Source organism: Pezoporus occidentalis, unplaced genomic scaffold (genome assembly GCF_034315485.1).
Source record: "Pezoporus occidentalis ecotype Australia unplaced genomic scaffold, CSIRO_AGI_Poc_V1 ctg5, whole genome shotgun sequence".
Taxonomy (NCBI): Eukaryota; Metazoa; Chordata; class Aves; order Psittaciformes; family Psittacidae; genus Pezoporus; species Pezoporus occidentalis.
The window spans coordinates 9387834-9411683 of NW_026915835.1; the positions used below are offsets into that span (position 1 = coordinate 9387834).

The window sequence follows — 23850 nt, forward strand, 5'->3', positions numbered from 1 at the left end:
ATTCTTCCCACTGCCAAAGGGTTTTATAAAATTAGTTACAGTTATAAAACACATAATAAGTAATTAATATAATAATAAGTCAAATTTCATTTTACCCTCTAATTGGGTAGATAATGAAATATCTGTTATGGAAACAGTCATGTGAATTTTTATTACAAGGAAAAACACTGCTGTATTTCAGTATCAGACAAAATACCTGTATCATTCAGAAAATCATAGAACGGTTAGGGTTGGAAAGGATGATAAGATGGCCTAGTTCCAACCCCCCTGCCATGAGTCAAGCACGCCTCACACTAGACCATGCCACCCAAGGCTCTGTCCAACCTGGCCTTGAACACTGGCAGGGATGGAGCAGTTACTTCTCTGAGCAACCTGTACCAGTGCTTCACCACCCTCACAGTAAAGAATTTCTTCCTTATATCTAACCTAAATCTCCTGTTTAAGTTTGAACCCTTGTCCTATCACTACAGTCCCTGAGGAAGAGTCCCTCTCCCTTTCAGATACTGGAAGGCTGCTATGAGGTCTCCAAGCACCCTTCTCTTCTCCAGGTTTAACAGCCCCAATTTCCTCAGCCTGTCCTCCTATAGGAGTTGCTTTAGCCCCCTTATCAGACCAACACCAATTTATAAGTATTTGTTTGTAGTCAGTGAGAGGATTGTGGGCAGAAAACAAGAGGTATGAAAGATACTCTCTCTCTTTACAAGACTATGATTATGTATGCCAAGTATCATATTTTTCTTAGTTCAAACGGATTGGTAAAAGAATAATTGAATCATCAATAAGTCACAAAAACAAAGAAACCCTCAAGCGAAAAATGTCATAAAAAACTCCTGCTCTGATGGGAGATATTATTGTTTCAGGCATACTTTCTTATCTAGTTAGCCTGGCATGAAATTTTGTAGTGTTACTTCAGCTTTAAAAATCACAATTACAGCATATAAATACGTCATTTACCTAATAATACTGAGCCAGTTCCCTAGCTTTTACTCAAGTATGAAAATTATCAGTGCATTACAATTATATGGATGACTTGAAAAGAAGTCTTTGACCAGATCATTTAGTCTGTGACCTTCACAATGAACAAATCCTTCTCAATTCAATGATTTCAACCAGTAATGAAATATTCAGCTGAAGTTGGTCCACTGAGTCAAAAGACATTTCCTTTTACCTCAATATTAGTTATTAAGAAGGTAATCAAGTTTCAAATTAGGAAAATAGAAATATCAGTTAACAGTGAAAATGGCTTCCTTCAGGTCCCAGCATATAAATACTAAATACTCTTTGAGACATGCTGGGATTCTTATTTTTCATCTCACACTAAATATAGTAATTAAAACCCAGGCTTTCAGAATAATTCAGAATGTGGGGTGCTAATATCTTTTGCTGTTTTGACTGCAAAACATGAGAGATAAGACAGTGATACATGAATGCTTTTTAAAAGTCTCTGGTTAATTCAGGGAGCTGCATTATTTAAAAATTGGCTGAGAATCTTTCTAGCTGTTATCCACACTGCCTCCCACTGTCTAGATTGGTATATATGTTACATTTAAAAATTTAGGTTAGATGGAGTGACCCGATTGTCTTTGGCTGTCAGGTATTAGGACAGAGTAAGGTAATGAACTGTTTGCTTGGTCAGAAGTACCCTTACATGCCCACATTAATGCATACCATACCATGTTATGTTCATCACCTACATGGAATTTGTGGTTCATTACAAAAAATAGAAAAAAAAGAAATATGTAGTAGGGAGAAAATGTTTCTTATTATAAAAAGTGAATGGCAGACCTTACAGTAAATGCTATATATATATCAGTCAACAGTCAGCTAGTCCAACAGCCTTTTTGTGTGGGTGATGAATGAAGAAAAGAGCATGGCAGAGCTAACACACTAAAAGATGTAGATGTGCTGTAAACATGTGAAACAGAAATGTGGCCTAAGCATCTGGAAGTCTGACCATGGTGCATCAAGATAAAACAGGCTCAAGTTCTCACCCTGCAATGTAGCTATGTGTTTAGCATCTCCACATTTACTTTCACTTTGGTTCTAAAGAGCAATACATCCTAGCTGAATATGCTTTTGCCTTGGACTGTAGGAAAAATACTGCATTTACTGTAAAGTTTCATGATTTTTCATTGTTCTCTTAGAAAAGTCACATACGTTTACCTAACCTATACCTGTTCTAGCCATTTTTAAGTCTAGCCTAGACACATAAAATGAGCTAAAACTGTACAGAGACTCCTGTTTTACAGGCTGGATCTAAAATATCAAGTCTTGCTTGAAAGAAGGAATATTATATATATTGAATTGAACTGCACATTCACTCAGCTTCATGGGATCCCCAAATAGTAAATATGAATTTGTGTGCAAAAGCACAAAAGATCAGACAGGGCACTGAATTAGTAATAAGCTTTAATGATTCTGCTGAAAGAAAATGCCAGAGATAGTTTATTATATGATGTATGAAAGGCAAAGAAGCAGAACTCCTGGAGGAGGTTGTAATCAGCCACTCAATTGAGTTTTGTAAGTGGTTATATGAATGTAATACATTGCTAATTCTCTTGTGCCAAGCATTGAACTGCTTTAAGGACTTTGTGGAATTATTAATGTATGCCTCTCTGAGGTAGTACACAGCAAATATATTCCTGAGTGACTAACTACAAGATGATTCTGAGACCCTTTTGTGTGCATGCACAAATTTGGTTTGAATTTGCTGTTTTTCTGAAACAACCTAAACTTTCTGATGTTCACTTTTCAATAATCCATGACACTTGCAAGGGACATATTAAACTAAAGCAACCGCTATTTAACGCAGGCATATTGATCTAAATAACACAAGTTTAATTCCAGCTTAATCTCATTAAATGACCTGAAAACAAAACATTCCCCTGCACATATGTCAGCATCTTTATTGACCAGGTCTCTGTGTTTCCCATTCAAAAAGAAAAAGAAAATAGCTGCAAAATTACTGCTAAGACAGTAATCCAGTTTATGGAAATCTATTTCTAAATGAATGCAGCTATTGCAAAACTGATGGAACTGAATGAATATAACTGAACATAAACACATAAAAATACATTTTTTAATATAGATGTTATTAAAGTGTCTCCACCTAACAAATTAAATTCAAAATGAAACAAATGAGTTTGCATGGGTGTGAAGGGACAAAATACTAAATACCTATATACATATGTATCCAAAAAACAATCATTGGTACACTCTGTTTCTACGAATTCTTAAGCAGAATTGGTAGAATGTAGAAGCCATTCTAAATTCTATCTAGTCAAGTGACAGACAAAATCTGATACCAACTGACAATACATAATTTGTGTTGCTTTTCTTTGGTATGACAGGCATTTTTGACAGCCGTGTGACCCCTTATTCGAACTCTGAACTTCCAGTTAAACTTTCTTCAATATGCATGACCAGCATTAAACAGTGTTCATAAATATTTCCCCAATGAATAAAACTTTATTTATTCTTCAGTTGCATTTCCTTTTTTCACAGATTTCTTCTAGTGTTTTTGTCTGTATTAACAAGATACACATCCTTTTTTCCTCTCTTCTGCCACTTACTACCATGCATTTTCTTCTAAGAAAAGGAATATGAGTGAGCTTTAAAAACATGAGTAAGCATAGAAAGAAACAATACGTTAAGAACTAATGAGAAGTTACTTGCAAATTAATAAACTCAGAGCCAAAAGAGATCAGAATCTAAGTTTTTTTATTTCCACCATAAGGTTATAGAAAAAATACAATTTTCATCCAAATTTCTGCGAAAAGGTATCATTAGTTTTTTCTGCTTAAAATGGCTTTAACTGGAAAATCAAAGAAGAAGACTATAGAGGTATGGAAGATCACAAATGGAATAGTTTTTAGTGTTAAAAAAATAAAAGAAAGACTATATTATTTCAAGTATTAAAGAAGCTCACATTTGAGATATTTAGCATACAGCACCTGTTTTATGCGAAGTGCCCAAAGCATGTGGGAGATACACACAGATAATATTTTCTAACTCTCTCACTTCACATATAGTTCAACCCTGATGCAATTTATTTATTTAATTATTTAATTCAGTGGAGAAGAAAAGAAACATATGGAATAACCAGGAAAAAACTCCTCAGATCTTCCATACTAAAGTAGTTTCTCCATTACTTGTTTCTCTTTGAGACATCCATTTCTAATACCCTTAACATTTATTAAAAAAAAATCCATAATTTCTTGCCTATTTCAAAGCAAAAAGCTCAGATGAGAAATGCAGCACGTGTCTGCTCTGTGGAACAGCAGTGCAGTAAGTATAGCACCAGAGTTGAAAGTTTCACTCCTTACATATGTTTTCAAGTTTCAGTCCTTGGTATATGGGACATTTTAAAAATTTGGTTATTTGGATTAAAAAGAGTAAAAAACGGTAATATCTTTGCCATTTGCTTCATTGAAACCACTACTTTTCAGGTTTTAGCGGTGTTAGTTCTGCCTTTCTGAGAGCGTTAACATCTCCTTTCATTTAAAAGTGTTCATGTAAGTCATTCAAAATTCAATTGAACATCTATCAACCAAGAAGCATTGATAAATACATGATCAGCTGAGTAAAAGAAACATACCTGGAATGTATATACATAATCATATGCAGCTCCTCATAATTTTAGATCTATATTTGCAGGGTTATTTCTCTACATCTCGTCTCTGCTAGTTTGCTGCATGGCTCATGCACTATTGAAACAAGATTCTTTTAGAGTAACAGCATTATTAAAGCATCTTAGTCCATTTCATCTACTCTGGAACATTTCAATGGCACTGTGATTTAGTAAGAAAAAGCAGTGGCAATTAAGCTTCAGTGGTTTGCAGATGATTTCACAACATAAAATTAACTTCTAATGTCACAGATGAGAAGTAGATCATCTGAGTATATGATACCATGAATTAAACAATGCAATATTAATAATGAATGCATCCTATAAAGGTTATTTTAATCCCAAGCTACTCTGCAAATAAGACACAAGTATAATATGACAAAGTCGTAAAATTAGTTAGCACTTTTAAAGCCTGTAGTTTTAATTAATTTCAGATTCAATTTAAAAAAAAAAAGATATCAGTGTATTGTAACAATAGGATTATGGGCACTTTGTCAGGCCTCTTGCTGCTGCTACAGACAGATACACAATCTCCTACTACCTAGGTCTAGTAACAGCTGTTTGTGGACTACATTAAGCTCCTTGCTTGACTTTTATATTCAGTGATTCTTACAGTCAGTGGAAAGAATTTGACAATCCCAGAAATCAATTCTGCCTATTTATCTCAAGCCTGTATCTTAGGAGTGATAAGCACCATCTAATAGAGAGGATTTTTTCTTTTTTTTTTTTTTAACCAACTGTGTAATGAAAACTTGATGATCTGAAACTGGAAGAGATAGGGTGGGTAAAATTTAGTAGGTTGTTGAATTGCATAACATATTCTACCAGGAAACCCTATAGCCTTATTGAATCCTTTTTCCCCCCTATATATTTTTTTATCTTAAGTTTTATCAAATATTTTTTTTAATGTCTTCAACATTTAGTCTATCATTCCATCCCACATCTGCGGCTTTTTCTGATCCATTCCTTCTTGCTGTTCTACAGCAATACAGTATGAGGAAAATGTTATTCCAGAAATTTGCTAAGGGATTCTTCACTGACTGCCCTTTATTTATGTTCAGTTGTCCACAGTGGGATTCATATTCCCCTCTTAAACATCAAAACCACAGAAGCCAGAATCTGGGATAGAGTCCTTAGTTTTCCTATATAGTTAGGAGAGAAAAATGGGCACTTAGCACAATTCATGCTGTCCTAACATATATGTCTAAAATAATTAAGACAAATGCTTTCCAAAAGTAGATATTTCTTCCATTGACCATAAGGTGAGTTTAGGATGATTGGCTCAGCTATAGATGTCTATACAAAAATATTTGAAGTTAGATGTGATGAATTTCTCTCTATCTCTAAATTATTACAGTTCACAGTATATTTGTTTTAGCTACATTGCTAAAAGCAAGTACTTTAAAAGTGATAAGACACACATAATATCATGTTACTATGAATTTTAGTAAATGTCACAAAGTTTTTAAAAGTGAAAGTTATAAAATGGAAACTTAGAATCTGAACACAATTAGAATTACAGAATTGAGGCAGTTTTACTGTTTTGACATGAGTAAAATTTCTGTTTACTTGTTGTGTGAATGCAGTCGCCTTAAACAAAGAAGTTTTCATGGATCAGTGTTTGGCCGAACCAAGGTGCAAAATGCCTATAGAACTGGGTACATGACTATATTAGATGGACAAACTCAGCTGGTTAACTAGAACTAACATATAAAACATATAAAAGTCAGAGTAGTCAACTAACAATTTTTCCTGAACTGATTTATAGCATACACACTGAAATTTCAGGTCTACATCCTTAAGAATTTGATACTAATTTTTAAAAAAATAATACATAAAATATATATTACTTTTTTCAAGTAAATGTAAGAGCCAAGGTATAGGAGGGTATGCACAACTGCGCTACATTTATTTTAAACGACACTTTTTGTTGCAATACGCTAAAAGCTATTTACTACTACGTGTAACAGGTTTTCATCCCTCTATGAAATGTGTTTCAACCATGTAAGAACACCCTACTCACTTGCCATTTAATGCTGCTACTCCAACAGTGCTTCTGGCAATTGACATACTTGCCACAAATGTCCACTGCTGACTTTGAGGATCCCACCTCTCAACCGTATTCAAATAACTCCAACCATCATGTCCTCCTACTGCATATATAGGCCCTTCAAGCACTGTAACTCCTAAAATGGAGGAGAGAGAGGATAAAAGTATGCTTTCTTTATTAATAGTAAAAAAACAGTTTTCCAAAACACAGATAACAAAAGAACTTGCATATTCAAAGTGAAAATGGATGCACAAATTTGAGATTGATTAATTAAGGATTAACAAACATGAATAAAATTAATGCCACTCCACATGACTTTATGAAAAATAGGCCTTCTCAAAGAAATCTAATTCGATTCCTTAAAATGGTCGTTAGATTCATAGAATAACCTGCCAATGATGTGATAGTCTTAGATTTCTATATAGTGTTTAACTTACTACATCATGAATTATCTCTTTAGAATATCACTAAAGCACAAAATAAATAAATAATGGACTGGGTACCAAAATGATCTCAAATTTTTGCAATCTAATGGAATTGCTTCTACGAGAGTTCCATAGGGAAGAGAAAAAAGAGGAACCAAAACAATATATTCAAAGGCTTCAGCAAGTCACTTACAGTGAGAAACTTTATCTGCCTCATCAATTTACCTTTTCAAAAAAGGAAATAAAAAGAGACTGGGTACCTTCACAGGAAAGGAATGTTGGATATATAAGAATTCTTTTATCTAGTGAAGGAAATTATAAAAAAATGTAAAGTATGAAATTTGAAGTAGGAATAATTTAAATAAGAAATAAACTTTTAACTATGAGGGTTTTTGAGCACCCATTCAAAGGAACTGATGAATCCTCTATCACACAGTACCTTCAGTTAAGCTTAGAAGGCTCTGGAAAATTAAGTAATTGTTAAGCACAATTTGTTACAATACAGTGAGCTCAGTAATTCCATTCTATGAATCCATGATTCCAAATAAGTATTGTTCTGAAAAAAATCTCAGGCTAAATTGAATCTTATTCCTAAGTCAGTGTCAGTGTGTTGCTTTGATTTTTTTTACACTCCCTTTCACGATTTAAACTCATCAAAATCAAAAACCAGTCAAACGTTAAAGTTTCAGAGAATGGGTTTATTTATTTTTTTACAGAAAACTATCTTTGATGTAGAGCAATGTAAAGTTACCGCTAGAACTGTGTCTTGTTCCATTTCAGAAAAGGAATTCATTCAAGGCATAATTTGACTTTAAAACCATAATAATTGAGGACTTTGACCAGCTCTCATCTCGATGCTCACAGAAAGTATTCCTGAACTTCGTGTGTTGGTTTTGGTGGGTTTGTTTGTTTGTTTGTTTTTATTTATTTGGGAGGGTGTGGTAGTTTTTGGTTTTGTTGTTTTGTTTTGTTTTTTTTTTTAGGGGGCGGGTTATGCTAAAGAAAGAATTTAAAAATCCTGCTAATCTTTACTGAAAGTTTTCTTCCTATAAATTATGAGCTTTATCTTTCTCTATAGAACCTTCTGTGAATTCATTCTCCAATTGCTTCTGGTATGAAGTGTCTTGCTTGTAGTTGCTTTTTATTCAATCACATTTCAGCTATAATTTTTCCAGAATATTAAGGTGAGTATTAAATTGAACTCATAATCAATATCTTACCTCAGAATGCAATCAGTAGCAAACATGTGGGAAGACATGCTAGTATTCACATAAGGAATCAGGAGGTAATATGTTGTCATTATGTGGGTTTTTATTTTTGTCGTTTTATTTTTTTATTATGTTTTGCAGGAAGCATTTTTTGGTTGGTTGGTTTGGGTTTTTTTTTTTACTCTAATATCTAATAGGTATAAATGTTCTTAAATCCTGAACAAACAGTTTTACGTTGTCAAAAAAAAGTGTTTGCTATAGTTTGCTATAAAAACACCATGCTCTTTATCTTTTTATGTATGTAAAAGTTTCCCTTTAACTTAGTGCAAAGTTAAAGGGAAAATCAGATTCTTGCTGGGATAAAAGAAATAATCAAAGGAAAGTTTAGGTGTGTGAATATTTCTGTACACACAAATCTTTGTGTCCAGATAAACACACAAACCCTCTCTCACCACACATAAGCAGAGTTGTATTATTATGAATTTCACAGTGAAACACACCTCACTAGTTTTGAAATTCTGACCTTTTACTTCCTTGAATAGCTTATTTGCGCCTTCATTAGGAAATAAAACATTGTCCTCAATTTATGTTTTTTTAATTTCATTCACCATTTCATACTTTTTGTCATTTCATTTCATACTTGAGGTTCTTTGTCATTTTTTTTCCTGCTGTAGGTTATCACAGAATGATAGAATAGTTAGGGTTGGAAAGTACCTTCAGTTCATCTAGTTACAGCCCCCCTGCCATGGGTAGGGACGCCTCCCACTAAACCATGCCACCCAAGGCTCTATCCAACCTGGCCTTGAACACCTCCAGGGATGGACAACCTGCCAGGTTAAGACATCCCAATTATTTCAGTCACTTTTTGTAGAAAATCTGCTTTCCCCATTCTTCCCTCATTTTCATGGATTTTTAGTTTTGCCTTTTTTTTTTTAAATGACTAAAAAATAGTCAGGTCATTGCATTAATGCAATGGATTTTCTCTCTGCATTGCCTGTTTTACTCTTTGACTGGGCTTTATACAAAAAATAGTCTTCACTGACTTCTCTAAAATAAGCATTTGTTATTTATTATCATACAGAACTCACTACCTATTAAACTTTATTTACTGCAATAAAGATGCTTTTGGGCAATATGTATAGTCTTGATTAAAAAGTGTCCCAGCTACAGCTAAATGGTGTCAACACATTGCTGCTCATCAGTACAATCTGAAAATAAAACAATTTGTTGAAAACACTAAAAAAAATTTTCAGTCAAATTGAACAAACAGAGGAAAAAAAAGAAGAGGTAAAAAACACAGGATAGGAGGATAATAAGTTGCACTACCGTGATGTTACTGTATACTGGGAAGAACAATTTTTCCTACCTGAAAAATAATTCTTCTAAGCATTTAGGCTTAGGGATTTATGAAACCAAACTGTGTTATTTTTTAGATAAATGATCTAAAAGTGAATGTTGTCCAGTGTGCAATATCAAGCATTTTCCCTTTGATTGCCTTCCCAAAGCTATGTAGCAAAAACCCTATTATGTCTAATTAGGTGTTGAGATCTGTACAGTTTAAATTATTTATACTTGGAGATTGGAATGGGATTTTAAATTGCTTTTCTGTGATGTCACAAAGTAATGGAACACTGCCTATCATATTTCGAACTCTACCTTTTATCTGGGTGATAGACTTTCACACAGTAAAATTTTAAAAAGTGCCAGTTTTTACAAAATAACAGGAAATATAATTTCATACTGACACCTTTGGATATGAAATGGTAAAGTAAAAATGGACTAGCTTTACTGTAGTGTCTGCATTTTGGTATTTGCAGAGACAGAATTTTAACTGGGAAGGATAAACTTGTACGCAAAGACTAATTTTTTTAATAAGGAAATATTTTTTAAGAGAGCAGACATATGTTGTAGAATGACACTAAAGGTGAGGAGACAATATATCAGTGACTTTTTATCAAAGTATTAAACTTGATTAAGTAACAACCAGTCACCACTATTTTAAGCTTTGAACTTATTTAGTTTCCAGGTAGCTGTAAGTCTCTAACAATCTCCTTTCTCACCAACATCTACAGAAGGATGCCTAGATAATTCTGTATTAATTGCAACTAACATTGCTACTTTTCCTTTCTCTGTTCTTGCCTCTTTATGCTTTAAACCATTTTTTTTCCATATTACTGCTGTCAACATAAAGAAATGTAACGATAAAGCCCAATTTGTTTTGAACTATACATCAGTTAATTAAACCTGGTATTGAATTTCCACAACCATAATCTTAACTGGGTGTGAAATACAAGTATTGCCATAGGCCAAGCTGAGAATTTAGTGTATGAAAACTGAGAATTAGACCTTACCTACCTTCATTAGTGAATATTCAGAGATAAACTGTTGAAAATACCTCTTCCTATGTTTATTCACAGGCAGGTATCAAGGCTGATTAAAACAATTACAAAGTACCCCTGCCCTCTTGGGCAAGAAGATACTATATAGAAATGTTAATATAATGCAAACTTATAGAAGTAAGGATTGGCCTGCTGCCTTTTTATTTACATTTGGTTTTCTAGATGCAACACCAGATTCTCAAGTCTGCCACACTATTATCCTGAGAACATGACTCAAAAATTATTATAAGTGTTGCCATTATGATTTGCAGCTCTTTAGTGAATTGGGTCATGATCTACTACTTACAAAGGGTGCAAAGTACAATGATAAGGTACTTAATGATTCAGAAAAAAAATATTGCTGTAATATTCCCAATGAATAGGAGAAAAGTCCAAAGCAAAAATGTAACACATGCCAATCAATATTGGAGAGAAAATACTTTAAATACTTTAAAAGACTTAGGTCTTCTGTCAACAAACAGCAAAAGCAGTTAGAACGACATATTTCCCCTGAGAGTTCAACATTAAAAAATAACAGTAATTTAACTACATAGAATTACATGGTACTAGTCAAAACAGCACAAAAGAGTCTCTAATATACAAACTGTTGCTTCTGAAGGGGTAAACAATACATCTATGTAAGAGCATACTGTGCTCTGGTAAGCTGAAGAACTATTCACTATACTTAATGCTTAGATGATTATAGGTTTGGGGGTTAGTTTTTCATTTGTTTTTTTTTGTTGCTGTTTTTCGGGGTGGGGGGGAGGTTTTTTGGGGGAGGACTTGGGGGCATGCACAGAAATCACCACATAAAGAGGGGGAACACAGATATCCAGCACAGCACTGCTTTGTGAGATGCTGATATACCTGCAAAACTTACCATTCTAGAAAAGAAAGATATTTCCTACAGGATTTTGACACAAAGAATCTTTCTGGGACACAAAGAATCTTCCTGTTTTCCATTCCAGACATACTGTTAAATTAATGCTAGTGAATAATCTTTTGTACAAGAATGTAGAAGGAGAGGGAAAAGATTAATGGTGGGCATTGGCTTTGGTTGGGATAATTAATTTTCGTCATAGTAGCTGGTATGAGGCTATGTTCAGGATTTGTGAAGGCAACACTGCTGATAACACACAGTTGTTTTAGTTACTGCAAAGCAGTGCTTACAGAGAGTCAGAGCCTTTTCTGCTCCTCACCCCACCCCTCCAGAGAGTGGCTGGGGATGAATAAGTATTCGGAAGGGGACACAGCAGTGACAGCTGACACCAACTGACCAAAGGGAAATCCCATACCATATGACATCATGCTCAGTATATAAAGCTGTGGGGAAAAAGAAGGAAAAGGGGGACATTTGGAGTGATGGTGTTTATCTTTCCAAGTAACTGTTTAGGTGTAATGGAGGCCTGCTTTCCTGGAGATGGCAGAATGCCTGCCTGATGATGGGAAGAGTGAATTAATTTCCTCATTTGCTTTGCATGTGTGTGCGGCTTTTGCATTACCTATTAAACTGTCTTTACCTCAACCCACAACTATTCTTACTGTTAACCTTCTGAGCCTCTTCCCCTTTCCACCTGGGGCTGAACTGCTGGCTGGGGTTAAACTACAACAAGGTGGAAACTGTTTCTTCTTGTTACACAAATAACAAAGTAGTGGACATTTTTGTTTGTGCTCATGGAAGCACATAAGCAATATAGGACTATGTCTGTTATGACTGAAAGCATTGTTTATGATTGCCAATATGTCAAGGTCCAAAAGCATCTCAGATTTCCTGTATAAGCAGAATATACTGCAGATGTGACATGCACAGAATGAAGCAAATTCACAGCTCTGTTGTTTCAAGTTTGATTTGATAAATGTCACGGTCATTTGCTCGTAGTGTCTAAATATTCACCAGTTTAGCTGTCTACAAATGGAAATATGAAATGTCATGGCCTAATGCAGTAAAATTTGGTATTATACATGTGTGGTTGTATGAAGGGCTGTATTATTTTCAGTTGTCAGTATGCTCTAACAAAGTAGGATCTGGAAAATTTTCCTTTATCCAGTGTTCTAGCTTATGTCACTGTAGCAAATATTCTGCAAAAAAAAATATATCTTTCAAGAATTCTTTTTAAATAGTTACTGTGCTTACAGCTCTTTTTTGAAACAGTAATTAATCATAAATAATAACAGTTTTAACATACCAATAGCGTATAAGCTGCTATAAGATTGGTCTGTTGGTTTCAAAGCTAATACAATTGTCCTCATTTTACTGACAGTTCTTTCTTCTTGCCTTTCATCTCAAGCCTCCTGTCCATAAGGACACTGAAGGTTTCTATCTGCCTTGATGTCTGAAACAGAATCTCAGATTCTCACACGTCTGTTTATTCACTTCTGTTTTTTTTTTTCTCCACATAGTGGTTTATTTTACATACAAGTACATATATAAACTTTGGGAATATTTTGCTGTAAAACTTTAAAAAGAAAACCAAGCCACCAAGACAAAACAAATCCCCTATTTGTCTCTTAATAGAAGATGTGAATTTGTCATTTTTGCCTCCTCTGTAACCCATTAATGGTGATACAGAAAAAGAAAATGTTATCCTGTAAGTGAGCAGATAAAGAAGAAAAAGAATCCCCTTTATTATTCACATTGTTTATTGTTTCTTTTACGGTTACCATGGATGTAACTGTTATGGTTGTATTAAGCTTTTATTTATATTCCTAGTCTACATAATGTTTTCTACTATGCCTTAAATATTTTCTTGATAGATTGTAACTCTATAGACAAACATGTATTTATTGGGACTCAAACTCAATCTAAAATAACATCATTGTTTAACTGCCATGGCAACAGTTTTCAAAATAAAAGATGAAAATTAAACTCTCACTGACTTGAAAATTAACTTTCAATCTAGGTCTAAAGAGTGGCATCATTCATAAAAAAAAAAAGAGATTCAGGAAGCAGATTTCCAGTTTGCACTCAATAATCTTAGTTGTACCTTGAGAGGCAGGAACTGCTCCAAGCCACATATTATTTAATACTAAACTTTTTTTTTTTTTTTTAATGGAAATGGGACTGTCACCTCATCTGTTCTATTCCATTGTATATATGCCTACTTAGGGGGGGGGAATCCTACCCTAATCGTTAGGTCTCTAAAACTGTAGTCTGTAAATATGTCTTAAGCTATCACACATGCTAAAAAATATTTGTTAAACAATATTTTTTTTAAATATTAAAATTCTTTGGAAAGCATCTCATTAAAGACAAAATATTGAGACTATTTTTTATTACAAACTGAATTTACTGAAATAATAATTTTATGGGATTCCTGGGGGAAAAAAAAAAAACAAAACTAAAACAAAAACATCAATTAAATTCTATTAGGGAAATTTCTTCTCAGGAAATAACATATCACGACTTCTGCACATACAAATAAAGAACAAAAGCACATCTCTACTGCTTCCCAAACAATTGCATTTAACCATTTTCATATTCACCAATAAAATCCCAGTTCATAATTCTTTCCTTGTTTCACATTTTGCTTACAAAAAGCCCCAATTTCTGGAATATAAAACTCAGAAGTGTGTCCACACAAATAAAAAAAAACGCTCAAGTGGTCAAATGACTTATGTTCCATTTTTAGTCCTGTAGAAAGCATACAAGTTTTTCTTCAGTCCTAACTTTGTCATTCCTGAACAGCTTTTCTTGAACTATTAAGGTATTTTTTTAAGTTTACTAAAAAAAGTGTCTATAGAATTATTGATCTAAAATGATACATATTTTTGAACTGATCACAAAGGGGTTTTGATCATGGCTCTACAGAAACTAGGAAAAGTTTGGGGCTTTTTTTCTTTATCAAGCATTCCTTAATGATTTATTAATACTTTCCTGTGTTATAGCTGAAGTTGTTGCATTTTCACCACCACTAGGAACAGCAGGAACAGCATTGAAACTAAAAACAGATTCTGTAAAATTCTGGAACACTGGTAAAAGAGACATTATATGTATTTCTGCAGCATTGTTATTAAATTTAATCTTAGGAAACAAAACTGAGCTATTTAGTTCCACGATTCTAACGACATATATTCTCATCACTACTTTTTATTGTGAGAAAGACAAGTTTAATAGCAAAAATGCATTGTGCCAGCCACTGTACAAATGCATATTATAAGTTTAAAATGGTGGGGAAGGGGAAGAATCTTCATTTTGTGAGATATTGACACAATAGTACATTAAAGGACTTGCTGTTGTTTGTCATTCAGGGGAATGGACATCATAACCTAGCATGTTTTTTCCATTTCTATTTTTCATGATGTAATGATTCTGTCACACCCAAGTGACTTCAGCAGAACAGCTAGTGAGCACATTTCTACTGATTTCTGTACCTTATAGAAGTTATATTCTGGTGGGTATGTCCTATATATTCTAAAGTCCTTTCTTTAAGGAAAAAAAAAGAAGAAAAACTCATAATTTTATGTTTAAGAATAAAACAGAATATTTTGAAACATCACATAATTATTTATGTAGTCAAATTAACTGAAGCTTTTTTCTACCAGATATATATATATATGATATATGCAATAGAAAACCATATAAATGTTTTCTGCTTAATTTAAAAAATAATTTTAAAAACAACACTAAATGTATATTTGTTTGAGAACAAATATACAAACGTATATTTGTTTGAGGAGTACAGTGTGGCTTGATCAATGCTGACAGTGCTAGATAATATTGCTAAAAAACAAACCAACCGAAGACAACCCAAAAAATCCAAAACCAAAATAAAACAAAGAAAAACTCCAATTTATCTGAAAACAGGCTATGGGAAAATATGCCATCGGTCATGATAAAACTATTGTTACAAATACTTTGTAAAGTAAATAAATCCATCATTGGTACAGTGTTTATAGCCTTTATTTCCTAGCATACTACATTAATGAAAACATACGATTTGAATAAAAATAAATAATACCTTGATTGCTTGATAAATATGTCCATTTTTGAAATCAGTGCATATAAACTTGAATTTTCTTACCAGCCTAAACTACCTAAAATTTCACTGTTTTGTCAGTGGGTTGTTTTTTTTTTCCTTGTTCGTCTGCCTTTCATTTGTTGTGGCTTTTTTTTTTTCATTTTTCCCAATATTATTTTGGTAAATAATACAAACGTACTTTAACCTTATATATATTCTTAGCAATCAACAAGAAAAATTAACAATGCAATCACTTATTGCTACTGTTCAGAGTGCTGTAATAGCTTGAAAGTGCTGTTTTCCATTACAAATTACATAGCTGAAAAATCTGGCATCTTTTTTATATTTTTTTGTCCTTACCTAAGCCATGCCTATGTGTTGACATTGGTGGTAACACAGTCCAAGCCTTGGTCTTTGGATTGTAACATTCAACAGTGTTTAATGTCTTTAAACCATCACGGCCTCCAATGACAAACAGCTTGTCATCAATGACGGCAACACCAAACTGAAGCCTCCTGCCATTCATCACTCCAGCCTGAATCCAGATGTTTGTTCTGAGATCATACTTTTCAATAGTTGTAGCACCTGATGAGACATGATAGAATAATAGTATAATGTATACCAAATGCATACAAAATTGTCATTAGCTTATTTTTTTTCTTAAAAGTGTCAAAATTTTAATATTAATTTCTGAGTACTTCCAACGTCTTGAAAAATATTTGTTTCTTTATATAAAGTAGTCCCTGGAATGTGTGTGTATATATATGTGTGTGTGTGTGTGTGTGTGCATATATATATATAACTTTTTTTACAGTTCAGTGGCATACCTAAGATAACTAATCTTGTTACTTGATTCCAATCTTACATAAAGTGTAAAAAAAAATCCTGTAAGATTACATGATATTTTCATCAAGAATTAGAAGTTGTATTAGAAGTTGTCCGTAATTTATTTCTTATTTTAAGTACTCATATGTAGGTTTTTTTCAGACATGTTTCTGCTGGAAGTACAGAACGTATTTACAATCTCAAGCAAAATATATAAAGAATGTTTCCATACACAGTCAAAAACTTTTCCTTCTGAACTTAGTTATTTGAATTACTCCCACAGATGAACTCAAAAGCTATAAAGAGCATTACATATAAAGTAACTTACCAGTTAATCATGAAAAAGTCATTAAGAAGCCTCTGCTGTTAAAAAAAAACTTGTATGAAATATACAAAGATGAGATATAAAATGAAGAGTTTATTAACAAAAACAAGGGACAAAGGAAGCATAACTAACGTAACTAGATTTCAGAAAGTGAAAATGTAATGCATGCCATTAATTGTAATATGAGTGTAGGAAAATTTAAAGCAAAAGCACAAATATTTAAATGCAGATGAGTTTAAGTTAATCCTTAAAAGCAACACTTGATAGCTCATCTGAAATGTAACCAACATTTTATTTCTAGATAAACGTAAGAGTGCTTCATTTTCAAAGTTTAAATATCCCTAAAGAAAGAATCAACAAAATTATTAAACTTTAACAGCTAACTATTTGGATTATAATATAAGGTTAGAATTCCATGGGAAATAATTCTTTTAGGATTCATAGAAAATAGAAAAGCAATGAACCAAGTGCAAACAAACATCATGAAAGCAATATTTTTGTTAACTGTTAAAAAGAGCTTTAATTTAAATTCAATTTGTATATAAGCACAGCAGAGCAGCAATAATGTACAATTCCACTGGGTGCCTTAAATCCCCTGCTAGTTTCATGAAGCCATAAGATATATGAAGCAATTTTTGCATTCAATTAGGAGACATATTTATTTTTCTTTTTGCCCCTAATTTAAAATTGAGAACCATGTGAATGTATTAATCTTTTGGTTTGAAAGAACAAAATTACAGATTATCTGATACATTTGTTTGGTGGTGCTGCAGGACATATTATAATGATGTACATTAATAAAATTATGCTATCATGCTTGAATTTTTTTATATGTGGAATCTATTAATGTTAAAAAGTAGAACTTCAGCATATGAGTTCTGTAATGCTGTCTATTTCCATGGTAAAAAGTACAGTTCAAAAGCTTGGTCGTCATCAACACCCACCTCTACCTTTCAGGTAGTTGTAGAGAGCAATAAGGTCTCCCCTGAACCTCCTTTTCTCCAGACTAAACAACACCAGTTTTCTCAGCCACTCCTCATAAGACTTACTTTCTAGACACTTGTTATGGATAACCCCAACCAGCAACAAAGTACCATGCAGCTGTTTGCTCACTCCCTGCCCCTAACGGGATGGGGAGAAGAATCAGAGAAGAATAATAAAAAATACATGGGTTGAGATAAGAATAGTATAAGAATTGAAATAAAGTAAAATAATAATGATAATGGTGATGGTGATGGTGATGGTGATAATAACAATAATAATAATAATCATCATCATCATCTGGAGAGAGGAATAAGCCCCCCAAAAACCCAAGTGATGCACAATAAAATTGCTCACCATCAGCTGACTGATGCCCAGACCATACTCGAGCAGTGATCAGCGCCTTCTGGCAAATTCCCCCCAGCTTATATACTAAGCATGACACACTATAGTGTGGAATCCTTTTGGCTAGTTCAGATTACCTGTCCCAGCTGTGTTCCCTCCCAGATTCTTGTGCTCCTACTCACTGGCAGAGCATAAGATAACTGAAAAGTCCTTGAATTAGGGTAAGCACTACTTAGCAGCAACTAAAACATCAAGTGTGTTATCAAGATTATTCTCAGACTAAAGCCAAAACACAGCACTGCACCAGCTCCTGGGAAGAAAATTAACTCTCTTCCAGCTAAAAAAATAGAAAAACCCTTCACCAGGTTTGCTGCTCTTCTTTGGACACACTCCAGGAACTCCGTTTCTTCCCTGTAGCGAGGGGCCTGGAAGTGAATACAAGTATTCCAGGTGCAGCCTCACCAGTGCCAGGTACAGGTGAGGCTTCCCTATACTTCCCTAGTTCTGCTAATACAAGCTACCTGAGCACAAAGCTGGCTCATATTCAACAGCCTCTTGACCTTCAGACTGGGGATGAAAACTGGCCAAAATTTGTGCAAAAGTCTATTAATTCCATATCCTTCGTTGTGGTTGGCTGTTCCTTGACTGTAGCATACAGAGGATTAAGATTCCCATAACAGACAAACCTCTCCAAAGTTTATTTTTCTTTGGAGAGTGTGATTTTAGAAACAAAGCTTTCAGAAGACAAAGAGGCTGATGAGGTGTCAAAAATTACAGGGAATAGGAATTTTACAAGAAAACAGTCCTTTACTAGAGAAACCCAGATGAACTGAGTGGAAGTGAAAAAGTAAGTTAGCAAGCACTTTTTCACTTCACAATACACAGCACTCTTGCAGCCTTTTTGATCCTGATCTACATATCTTCTGTGCTTCAGTCTCAGCAATTTGGAACTGACACCACATGGTCCCCTGGAGGGTGCAAAATAAGGGGCATGATTTGTGGAGAGATGATTGGAGATTTATGCAGAGATCATTGTCCTCTCTTCAAAGTATACAGAGAAACATTCACAGCATTTTGATTCCTGTTACAGGCATGCTTGACTGCAGAGGATACCTTAAGACGCAAAAAAAATCTCCAGGAGCTCACATTCACCTCCTTAGCAGGTTACATATTAGGCTGCTTTGGTGAGAAAAAATTGTGTGCGTTCCTGTAATGCACAGTGACAGGCAGAGCTTTTCCAGAGGCTTGATCTTCAGAGACATCTTGAAAATCCTATTACAGGGGTTTTTGCCTTAGAGCGGCAGAAGGCCACATTTGGTTTTAGTATAGGATGTTTCTCATCTTAATCTTGTCCTCATACTAGCTGGACTCTTTCTTAACATTAACTTTGGGCAACTGCCAGACTTCAGCATTCATTTTCTGAATAAGCCTTGTAAATCTTCTTCCTGACACTGATCAACCAAACTGTTTCTTTAGTAATATCCATATCAATATTAGAGAAGAGATTCAGAGCAGCCCTGTGGAGAAAGACTTGGGGGTGTTGGTCAATGTGAAAATAAACATAAGCCAGCTTCAGTGTGCGCTCGCAGCCCAGAAAGCCAACTGTATCCTGGGCTGCATCAAAAGGAGTGTGACCAGCAGGTCGAAGGAGGTGATCCAGCCCCTCTACTCTGCTGTTGTGAGACCTCACCTGGAGTATTGTGTGCAGTTCTGGTGTCCTCAATATAAAAAGGTCATGGAACTGTTGGAACAAGTCCAGAGAAGGGCCACAAGGATGATCAGGGGACTGGAGCACCTCCCATATGGAGATAGGCTGAGAAAGTTGGGGCTGTTCAGCCTGGAGAGGAGAAGGCTGCGGGGAGACCTCATAGCAGCCTTCCAGTATCTGAAGGGGGTCTATAGGAATGCTGGGGAGGGACTCTTCACTAGGGACTGTAGTGATAGGACAAGAGGTAATGGATTAAAAATTAAATAGGGGAAGTTTAGATTGGATATAAGGAGGAAAATCTTTCCTGTTAGGGTGGTGAGGCACTGGAATGGGTTGCCCAGGGAAGTTGTGAATGCTCCATCCCTGGCAGTGTTCAAGGCCAGGCTGGACAAAACCTTGGGTGGCATGGTTTAGTGATGTGTCCCTGCCCATGGCAGGGGGGTTGGAACTAGATGATCTTAAGGTCCTTTCCAACCCTAACTATTCTATGATTCTATGATTCTACGATATATCTCTCATCTCTCTTCATGGTCCAGTCCCCTCCTTGGACTAGAATTGGATAAGCACCAGGGTTCTTCCTTATCCACAACCTTTTCCAGAAACCCTTCTTTCTAAAAGCGAGAAATTTAGGTTACAAACTGGAATAACATCATAAGATTGTCCAACTAAACCTCTAATACCAGCTCCCTCGGACTGTGGCCACAGCATGCACCAGCTGCTGTAAAGACAGTAAGCTTGTGCCCTGCAATAGTCCTGTCATACTGTCAGGAAACAATTTCAAAGAAATGAGAGCCACTTTGTGAACTGCAATGTGCACTCCACTGTAGTAGGACATCAGACATTTGTCAGGGTAGAGCCTGAAAGTAAGGAAGTGATGCTAAGGTGAAATGCAACATCAAAATAGAGGTATACCATATAAATCTGTCAGATAGCATCACTGGCTAGCATCACTACATTTTTTTATCAGGTGAGAACTTCAATGTAACCATGACTTTAGATTAATATTATATATATATATATATATACACACACATTTTTATATATATATAAAATGAATACATTTTATACAGAGGTACATGCATATATTTTTTAACATACATATCAATTTTTATCTGTAAACAGGGAAAGCAGAACAGATTATTTGTCTATTTTTAAGTCTCTATTCTAGAGATGATAATAACAGGGATTATAAGAGTTGCAATTTTTTTCTTCTAACATTGATAGTGGGTGTTGGTGTCTAGTCCCTGATATACTGGAGTGACTAGAGCAATCGAAACAAGATGAACAGTCAGAAAATGAGTGACTCATCAATCCAACTGACTTGTCAAAGTGCATCAGAAAATTGCAACAAAATCTCACTGCACAAAATTCTAGGAAAGTATACTAGTTATAAATACATCCTTAAACATGCAATAACATGCCAAGTTACAGCCTTTGCCATCATGAATGCAAGTGAAACTTGCTTTCCTAAAATCTTTGGATAATAACAAACTAATAATGGATGTTTATAAAAGAAGTTTTTCACTTAAAAGGGTAGTGGGGCGGTAACCACAGATCACGACTGTACTTATGTGAGTAAAACAATATAAGAATTTCAGATATATATGAAATATGGCAGGTATTTTCTGTAAGGGGCATTTTTTGATATATATACCTTCAATAGCGAACACCCACAGAATTTAGGTGGTCAGTGGTATTATAAGTATGCGATTATGTGGGTCAAAGTGATTATGATGGATATCTGCCTTCACAGAAAGTAATCAGCAAGCAATTAACAGTAAATTATGAGTCACGTTAAACTTAACCTTTGTATGTACTTCATTTTTTTACTGATGTTTCATCTTTCTACTTGTCAGTAGAAAGCTGATGCAATTTTAGTCCCTCATTCACCTTTAAATATGTTCTTTGCTTGGTTTTGGTTTTAGCAGAAATCATGTCCTTTTCTCAGTTGTCATATCAACTACCACACTTGATCTCTGCAAACTGATAGATATTTAAGTGATTGGAAAAAGAAGAAATGCAAGTCCCTTATTAAACTAGCATGGTATCAGAAAGAAAGCAGGAAACAGGAAACAACGGATAGAGAGAGGCCATACATGGTCCAACTTGTCTACAGGTCATGAAGGGTCTATAATTTCATAGGAGTCTTTTCATGGTACAGCTGCATAGCATGGGCACACATAACAGTGATAGCTCTATAGGAGGCCCCAATGTCTTAGATTAAGTCTCTGTTCCACAGATACAGGAAGTTATGATTTTCTCAGGTGCCACTGAAAACTGCCAGAAGTATAGGAAAAAAAATCTACCTTATGTTTACTGCGTTAGTATGCATAGAACTGCTCACAAATAGGTCCCATTTAGTTAGACAATGAAAAAAAAAAAGTAAAAATCAACTAAATATACTACAGACTGAAAACCAGACTTAGGCTGAAGAAGGCATACAAAAATAAACAATTTGATAACAGCAAATATTGGTTAGTTCTGTGGCCATGTGTTTATTTGCTGGATTTAACTAGAGAGAGGTAAACAGGGGGGAATAGGGAGGGTGAGGTGGGTGGGAGGACGAAAGAAAGGAAAATGATAAAGCAGATAGTAAAATGAAGGTGAGATGATCAGAAGAAGATGAAAGTCCTGAATGCTTATATTTCATACATATTTGTTCTTTACTGGATTCTAGTGGGAGCAGTAAAACAAAAATGGAAGAAACACCTGGTTGCAGCGATCACTTCAGGGTCCACTCCTCACTGCCATGTTGGGGGCCATCCTTCAGTTTCTTGTATCCCACAGTTACTTTGGAAAGGATTTTAGCAGGCTTTCTAAGCTCAAGCACCTCTGTACAATTCTAAGCATCTAAACTGTGATATGAAAACACTGTCTATGACATAGGCCTCATTATGTCATTAATTCTGAACAAGTTTGATTGTTCCGGCAAACTAGTTATCTAATTATCTAATATAATTAGATTGCAGGAACACAAGTCACTCTTTGCCACCAGGTCTGGAGGGACTCTAGAATATTCCTTGGACATATGCATCTAGCAGAAACAGGGAAGAAACCCTCTTACTGATTTTCACAAACTAGAGTCAAACGACTTATTTTAAACCACCACGGTGTGGCGCTGTGGAAAAACAGACAGCGAGATGCTGGTTGCAGTAACAAGCAAAAGGTGACAGCATCACATGCCAGCTGGGCTCAGGAAGCTTTCTTCTCTCTGCCATCACTTGTAGATGGCAGCCAGCAGAGCCAACTCCAAACTGAAGCAACTTCCAAACTGTACAAACTCGAAGAAATGACCAATGTTGGTTAATGCTTCCTACCCCAGCCTATACAGGCTGTGATAGGATGACTTACCAGTGTTAGAAATCTGTAGACAACTATTTTTTCTAGTCTCCATGGGCAAACTAAAGTAATTCTAATTAAATATTTCAGAAAAATGGAAAAAATCTAATTTCCCAAGAATAGGGGGATGGAAGGAACAGAAAAGATACCATGGTATATTTTCTTAGGGAAACAGGAGATACAGGTTTAATACAAAAATACAAATAAAAAAATAGCAAAAATACATTATTCATTTTTTGGGTGCATTGTATGTGTTAGTTGTGCAGAGATAGACATATTTACCTATAAAACAAAACAGACGGGATACCACAGTATAAGTAAAACACACTAAGCCCGAATTAAAATACTGCTAACTTAATTAAAAGATTACATTAAATTACATTAAAATGTATTGTATTATAATTTATTTCAGTCATGTATCACTCCAGTGTTTTTTAGTCATTTAATGATGAAAAAGAAGATCATGATTTATTAGATGCTTTTTAACATTTTGGATATGAATTTGAAAGATTAAACAAAAGCAAATACATAGAATATTGAGGATCTTATAATAAACATACTATGCACTCACCATTTCTCCTATTTACACATACATGCACAAGCCCCTATCTTTCAGATGGACAGATCTCTAGAAATGTCTGAGTTATTTCAATGAGTAGTACTGAAGACAGAGTGTATGGA

The 23850-nt window shown here is 34.7% G+C and overlaps 1 protein-coding gene across 1 annotated transcript in view; it reads right to left on the reverse strand.

Moving 5' to 3' along the window:
- The window catches only part of KLHL1 (kelch like family member 1), a 205440-nt gene that overhangs the window by 12422 nt on the left and 169168 nt on the right, over positions 1-23850 (reverse strand). The window contains exons 7-8 of the mRNA XM_062636870.1: positions 16007-16231; positions 6651-6813 (exon numbers count right to left, since the gene is read on the reverse strand). Of these exons, the coding sequence (XP_062492854.1) occupies positions 6651-6813; positions 16007-16231 (388 nt within the window). The remainder of the gene's footprint in view (positions 1-6650; positions 6814-16006; positions 16232-23850) is intronic.